Source organism: Cyprinodon variegatus, unplaced genomic scaffold, assembly GCF_000732505.1.
Source record: "Cyprinodon variegatus isolate N-32 unplaced genomic scaffold, C_variegatus-1.0 Scaffold11, whole genome shotgun sequence".
NCBI classification, from domain to species: Eukaryota; Metazoa; Chordata; class Actinopteri; order Cyprinodontiformes; family Cyprinodontidae; genus Cyprinodon; species Cyprinodon variegatus.
This window is the reverse complement of record NW_015150464.1, coordinates 2,155,792-2,163,725: the sequence shown is the minus strand read 5'-3', so window position 1 is coordinate 2,163,725 and position 7,934 is coordinate 2,155,792. Positions and strand designations below refer to the sequence as shown.

General features: G+C 40.4%; 1 protein-coding gene across 1 annotated transcript in view; it reads right to left on the bottom strand.

The window, feature by feature from the left end:
- vwc2 (von Willebrand factor C domain containing 2) overlaps window positions 1-7,934 on the bottom strand; it is a 76,865-nt gene that overhangs the window by 48,496 nt on the left and 20,435 nt on the right. The window contains exon 2 of the mRNA XM_015380583.1: window positions 1,846-2,563. Within this exon, the coding sequence (XP_015236069.1) occupies window positions 1,846-2,484 (639 nt within the window). The 5' untranslated portion in view covers window positions 2,485-2,563. The remainder of the gene's footprint in view (window positions 1-1,845; window positions 2,564-7,934) is intronic.

Here is a 7,934-nt window from a genome sequence, read left to right as displayed (position 1 = left end):
CACACACATATATATATACACACATACACACACACATATATATATACACACATACACACACACATATATATATACACACATACACACACATATATATATATATATACATACACACACATATATATATATATATATATAAAAAATAAGGTATAAAATAATATATTAAAATAAATTATTTAACATAAAATAATACCCAAATAAAAAGAAATATCTATTGTTTATTTTATATATAAATATAAAATAAACTCCATCTCCGTCAAATAAAAAAATGCAACCTTTATAGAACAGTTCTACTTGTTTGTGTATATTTGGGCCTATTTTTGAAGCTCCTATTGCTAATGTGATTTCAAATGTTACACAAGTCTCAATCTGAACAAAAATAACGTTTGTTAACAAATCCAACAAAAAGTTAACAAGCAGATGTATGGAGCAGCAACACTGAACGCTCTAACGAATAAGTGAAAGCATGCACATGGCAGACGATGTCCATACAAAAAAAACAGAACACTAATATCGGCCAAAAATATCAGCCGGCTGATGGAACTGTCTACCTCTAATAGAAACGTGACCAAATGTGTTAAAGTTCGAGGGCTGTGGAGGTCTCCCTAAGGATGTGTATCTAATGCTCCTGAAAACACACGAAGAAATAAAAATTCCCAGCTGCCTTTATTGTTTAAGAAAGTATGCTTTCAACATCAGAAAGCTACATCTATCGGGGAGTCTCAGTTCTCTCAGCTTTATTGCCAATGAGCGCCTCATTTTTGAGAGGGCCGAACCGAGAATTGAACTACGCTATTCAATCAGAAGATAAGGAGAAATCAATAGGAACTGGGAAACAATAGAGAGATGCTTTCAATTTCCCCTGAGCGTTGACAGAATCGGCCATCCGAGTGTTTCAGTGTGTCTGAAAAAAGGGGGAGAAAAGGTGAAACAAAGGCTGGGGGGTGGGGGGGTGTAGGGGGTACAGTTTGATTTACATTCAGTGCGTGCAGCTTTCATTTTGCAGCTGCTTATATGAAGTCATACACCTCTAGTCCTAACAACAGACTCACTCTGCCAGCGCTGCTGCAGATTGCTGAAGCTTGTGCCTCCGCACGGCACTCCACTGTGAAAAATGGAGTGAGGTAGCACTTAGCACAATGCCCCAGAACGTAGCAATCAAGCATAAAAAAACAGCCTGTTGCACCTCCCCTACACACAGCCCAGAGCCTGACGTATGCTGCTTTTGGAAGTAGAGCCCTCTGTTAGAATCCCCTGAGCTGAGACTTAACGAAGAGATGCCAGCGGGGCAGATTTAGAGGCAGATTTTCCATATTAGGCTTAACCATCTGTGGAGACGCTACATACATAAAAAGGAGCATTAGGGTTAAATCTATTGCCTCATAAAAGACATAGCACTGAGACAGTGGTGCAATCCAGAGTCAAGCCTCTTTATAAAGACGTGACAGAAGATAAAAGAGTAAAGACCTCAGTGATGTGTCTCAGTGTCTTTCCCAAACACCCACACGTATGAGTGTGCCCTGCAGAGCTGGAACATTATGGGCGCTGTAACCCTTTGGATCGACTAACTGAATATGGAAACACTCTGCTGAAGCTGCGTGGCTAAATTCAGCCTCCGGTAACATTTTGTGAGGGGGAACAAAAAAAAAAGAAGAAGAAAAAAACATGTGCTGACCTTTGCCATTATAAATCTGCCTGAGTGCTTGCTTGTATGCTGCAAGGCAAGGTTACTTGTTTCTGTGTAGTGCCGGCGATAAACTCCATTGATATCGTGGAGCGTTTGGTCAGCAATTCTTTCAGGTCGGAGCATGTGAACGAGGAGGAAAAGCGTTAAAAAGAGCTCACCTTAAACTCTTCAAGCGAGGCGTAGACCTTGCCTCGAAACTCGCAGTAGTTCTTTTTCTCTTTGCACAGAGGGCAGCACTGACTGGTGTCCACTTTAATGCAGCGAGGGTGAACCTTGGGACATTCGGGCTGGGTGCAGAGAGGGCCCTCGTCTGTGCAGAGGCAAGGGCATGTTGAAGGGCCCGGGGTAAACTCCTCGCCGATGGCAAACACAAAGCCGCTCTCATCCATGCAGCCTTTCCCTCTGTAGTCTGGGTAGGCATACTCGTCAATGGCATCCAGGGACCGAGCAACGTCGCTGGTGGGGCCCTCGTCTATTTGGTTTAGAGCCTCCTGCTCGGTCCACTGTTCCTGGGATGTACTGACTTTGGACCCTTGTGTCAGGGAGCTAAAGTTCGGCCTGCTGAGATCCAGGGCAGTCCTGTTGGGGCCAAAGGTATTTCTTTCCTGAGCAGCATATTCCAGAGGCTCCTCGGGGCCCTGCTTTTCCTGCTGTTTGTCCTCCCTGGATTGGGTCAGCGCCTTCTCAAGACGATCCCGGCTCACCGGTAGGGTCGCTATGGGATTGCACAGCGTGCCGCTCATCAGGAACCCAAGAAGAAGTAGAACTTCTGCTGCCATGGTAACGGCGCGCAGCATCTCTTCCCACCACCGGCAAGGTGGGAAAACACCTCGGCTCACATAACACGGTTCACATCTCAGGTGCGAGCCAGTCCATCTGGAAAGAGAAAATTAAACTGGGGTTATGCGCTCTGTACTCTGACACTTTTTATCCCAGCTTTGACTCGGCCTCGCTCAGCCTCTGGAGCTGCATGAGTCTCGTTTCGTCAAGCAAACAATCCACCGGGTGTGAGGAAAGCATGTAGCATCAGTGAATTGGATCATCAGGAAAAGAAGTAGACACAAAGCTCTGTTAGGAAATCGATAACGCTTGGTACTGTAACACTTCGCAGCATCAATCCGTCTCTGCAGTGTTAGAGTTAGGGGAAAATGGGCAATGAGGGAACTGAATGTCACCCTGCTAAGCATCTCATGGACAAGAGAGCTGGGATCAATATCTGATTCTTTTAAATGAATCACAGCCAATGGTACATAAAGAGAGATTGATCTGAAAATAGTGCATAATGCGGTTCTGGAAAGATAACTTTACAACAGCTCTCAGGGACAGAGGAGCAGCACAGTCAATTTCAAAATAAAAGCCAATCTGCTCCACCTTTTTGTAAAATGTCACTTTCTAAACGACTTTCAGCACAGAGGATTTGACATACGCCGACTAAAAGCCCGCGGATCAGCTGCAGAGACTGCACATTTTTAAAAAGCAGCACGGTCGATGTTTTTGTTTTTCTCTGCTGCTTAACTTGATTTACTGCAGCGCCTGGAAATTCAAATGCCTCCTATGATGCGTTGCTGTGTCTGGTGGCCTACTTTCATTTATTTCCTTCACACCCAATGTTTGCCGTGATCGCTGAGCTCCCCTTAATGGGCTGCAGTCAGTTTGACGCACAACTTATTTTGCAGAAAAAATACATTACTCTGCACAGACAGAACCAAACTATTAACTGCAAAATTGTATCTAAGCCTGTGAATGACAAGTTATTAACAAAGGACAGCCATTCCTAAATAGGGTCCCTATAGTTCCTGGCAGAAATGTTCCTATCTCTCATATCACTTGAAATAATGAAACCTGTATCTAGTTAGAACAGACTTAATTAAAAAAAAAGTAATTTAACGAATAGACCAATACAAAGTCAAAGTAAAATGATTAGTGATTTTAAAAAGGTTATACAAATAAAATGCAGATCTTCATTTATAATCAGACTCTTGTATTCTCATTTTTATACAGAAAAAGTTCAGAAAGACCAAGAAGTAGTGCAGACAGATAGGTTTTCACACATTTATTGGAAGATTTGTTTAAAAAAACAACATTGCAATATATTGTCTACAACCTATGGAGGTCTGGTCACCAGCTAGACCAGGGGTTGCAAACTCTAGAGCCAAATGTGATTGTTTAGACCCTCCTGTGTGGTTCTTAAGAACTCTGTCCCAAAAAATCCTGAAGAGCTGAGCAATATTTTCAAATATAAAAGTCATAAAAAAAGAAAAATCCATTTTAGCATTTTATTTCTCCAGATATTTCTATGCAAATTGTACATTACATTTCAAAGAAACAATATATTTTCATTAGGGTTACTTCATCATTAATAGTTTGCATGGTATATGCTTCTAATTAGTAAATGTCCCATTAAAGAAAAAGAATAAAATCAATAAAATCAAAAACTCTTGTTCCTTCATTTAAAATTCAAAACAAAAATCTACAGTCATGCTTTTTTTCTGTGGCACTAAACACCCCTTTTTGGCTTTAATAAAAGGCAAAAGTGTCTCTTAAAATGATTCAGGAAGCAGCCAAGAGACCCACGGTAACTCTGGGGGAGCTGCAGAGATTAAGAACTCGGTAGGAGAAAATTAATGACTGAACAGCTGTTAGTGTTTCATTTCACATATTGGGCTTTTACGGAAGAGTGGGAAGAGAAAAGCAAGGTTTAAAGGGTGGAAACACATGACATAGGTTTTGAGGATTGCCACACGCTGTTTAAAACACAACAAACTTTTGGAGTGAGATGTTCTGGCCATGTCAGCCAAAAACTGAACCGTTTGGCCCAAATAAAAAAATAAAAAAAACTACATGCCATTTAGAACTACAACCGTAAGACATGGTGAAACATTACGATTTGTTTGGAGGATTTTGTGAGGACCCAAATGCAGAGACTAACAGGCAGGGGTGAGTTCTTTAAATATTTAATGAAAGATCAGGCAACAAAAACAGGTATCCAAAAATCCAACATAAAAAGAAAACACAAGCCAGAACCATGGAGACATCAAGGGATAACCATCACAAGGAGCCAGGGTGAGACGAAGTAAGACGAGGAACCAGCACTGAAGGACTGAACAGGGAGTTTATTTATGGCTGACTGAAAAAAGGGGCAGGACTAACGAGCTGATAAGGAGCAGGTGTGAGTTGGTCTGACGAGGAAGCCAAGGAAAAAGAAAACACAAGGGGGCAACAGAGGACAAGCGATGAAAAACCTAAGAAACTAAAATAAATCCAAAACACATCAATAAAGCTAGAAAAGAAACATGAAACTGTAAACTTAGAGAAAACCAACAGAACCGAGATCATTACACTTAACACAGGATGGCACTGGAAGAAAACCTGTAAGAGGCTTTCAAAAGGACTGCAATGGACTGGTTTAGATCTAGTTTAGACCTAGTCATAGTCCAGGCCTAAATCCAGTTAAGATCTATGGCAAGAGTTGATGTTCACCAAGTTCTCTCTTTATTATAATTTGGCAAAAGAATAGAAAATAATCTGAATCTAAATGTGCAAAGCTGGTAGACAGAAACTACTTATTTACAAATTACTTGCAATTGTAATCGAATAGAAATGCAGTTTTAAAGTATTTACTCTGAAGGACAGAATAAAAATGCACTTGGAAGTAAAACATTTCAAAAATCTTGAATCATTTCCCTCCTTATGTGGATCTGTCACAAAGTTTGTATTCATAGCTAAACAAAATGTGAAAGGGCTTAATGGGTTTCAGTACTTTAGCGTGATGCATGTGTAGATGCATCAAAGGGCAGCTTAGCATAAGGTGACCAGTCAGCAAACACATTTAGCTACATGGAGAGAAACAAAGCAGACGTCATGAGACACAGATTCTGTGTGAACGAAGCAAATCAGATTTCCTCCATATGTTTAAAGTGGCGCCTTTTGATAATAAAGAACCAGGCTTCATTCAAATGTCACTGCCATCACACCGCTGGTTTTTGAGGAGTGTTTTCCTCTGAGCTGCCATGCTGGAGGCAGAATCCTCGGAGGCGGCGGGAAACAAAGAGGAAGCAGAGCGAGATGCATACCGATAACGCCGCTGCAGCTGAGAGGGACGGGGAGGGATGAGCTCTTGCCTCATTAGTAAAAGGACCTCATTTGTCTTTTCTCAGCCTCACCTCTCAACCCTAACAGCTGTTATGAGCTGTCACTCTAATACTGTCGCCATCGCCGCCACTGCTGCTGCTATGCTCTCAGGATGGAGCTCCGGGTGGCCCTCAGGGTGGTTGGCAAGAGGAGGTAAACTGGCCTCTGCAGCACGACGCTGACGATAAATAACTAACCGGTTTTCTCACGGCTTGTGTCTTTTTTAGCTTTGCCTCGTAATGGGAAAGCAGACAGTTTACAGCAGCTTCTTGTGCCACAAATTCATGTCAAAATGTCCCCTGAGTGCATGTTAGTGTCATGGCTGGCTGAGTAACAAGTTTGAGTAATGCACTTTAAAACTCTAAATTGGAAAAGAAAATATAAAAGAGCCCACTTGGAAAATAAGCCGAGCACTCGAAATAAAAAAACGACTTGTTGATCTGAAATGTGTGCTGGATCCAAAGGAAAAGATTACAGCTAGAAAGCAAAATGTTTTAAGACTTTTTTCTTCTTCATGTTTTAGACTCTGATGCTGCCAACCCATCACTGTCACCTTGCCTGTTTCATAGACACTCTGAATAAAGACAAGTAATGCTATTCAGAGCTTAAAAAATGTTATTTTCCTTTTAAATTAAACCGCGACTACGAGGCTGAGAGCAAAAGGTCTTGCCTTTACGTGTTCATTTACAGCAGTAGAAAGATAAAAACACAAGAAGGATTGCTAATCAACACAAAAATAAGAAATAAAAATATACTTTTATTGGAATTTTCAGGGGCGCTTATAAATAGGGCTTGAATAGATTAAAAAAAAATTGTTTCATGATCCATCAGTTTTTAACCCTATTTTTATTGCACATTGTAATGTAAAAGGTTTAACCATAGGTACTTCTTTGTGTTTTTTTCTTTGCCTGTGGTTGATCAAAGAGTTTCTTTGTGTTTTAGTTCAGCTCCATCCGTGTGGATCAGTTCCCCTCCCAGTTCCTCTCTCTGCTTTGGTCCAGTTCCAAACCCACACAAATTATTTTTGAATGTGGGATTATTTTTTTTCCTCCACTGAATAAATCAAAACAATATAAATTCTGTTACTGCGGGAAAAAAAGATGGATTTGTTCTGTACAACAGCTACCAATAAAAGTAGAGGTCAGTTTAAATGCTCGGCTCTGTGGAATAACTTCCTCTCTCAGTGTATTTATCAAATCTTTGACTCAGACAGTTCGCTTAAACTTTGAATGCTTGCTTTTAAAGCTCTAAATGGTTTGGCCCCATGGTATTTGCTCTTTTTACTGTCGGAGAGCATGACCGAGCCTTTAAACCTCAAATCAGCAGCTACTGGAGGAGGCTAGGTTTAATAGAGGTAATAGGGGGATTTCTGTGGCGGCTAACAGACTTTGGATAAAATAAGACTGATATCTGACCTGGACACATTCAAGTCGAGACTTTCAGATATATCTGATTAGTATGGATTGTATTAGCTACCACTGTTATACGGAAGAGGATTAGGGCCACTGAAAAAAAAATAAGTAAACTGATTTTTAAATTTTATTTCAGTTTAGTATGGGGAAAAAGTCAGAATTCTGACTTTAATCTCAGAATTCTGACAGATAACAAACATGTTAGCATCAAGCCATAGCCATGTCTGTTTTAGAGACTAGCTCTCTTGTTTTAATGACCTTCTGCTCCTCAATTAATGAGGGGACCCCTCGGGCATATAAAAAATTGCCTATTTCCGTCATTTTCCACCAATGTGTAACTGGCCACCTCAAACAACTCACATCTTTGTCAGGGAAACTAAGTGCTACACATCTCTTCCTTCACGGTGCCCATCTACATTAAGATCCAAAATTCTGAGTTTAAAGTCAGAATTCTGAGATTAAAGTCAGAAACTGAGAAAAAGTCAGAATTCTGAGATTAAAGTCAGAATTCTGAGATTAAAGTCAGAATTCTAAGAAAAAAGTCAGAATTCTGAGATTAAAGTCAGAATTCTGAGATTAAAGTCAGAATTCTAAGAAAAAAGTCAGAATTCTGAGATTAAAGTCAGAATTCTGAGATTAAAGTCAGAATTCTAAGAAAAAAGTCTGAATTTTGAGAAAAAAGTCAGAATTCTAAGAAAAAATTC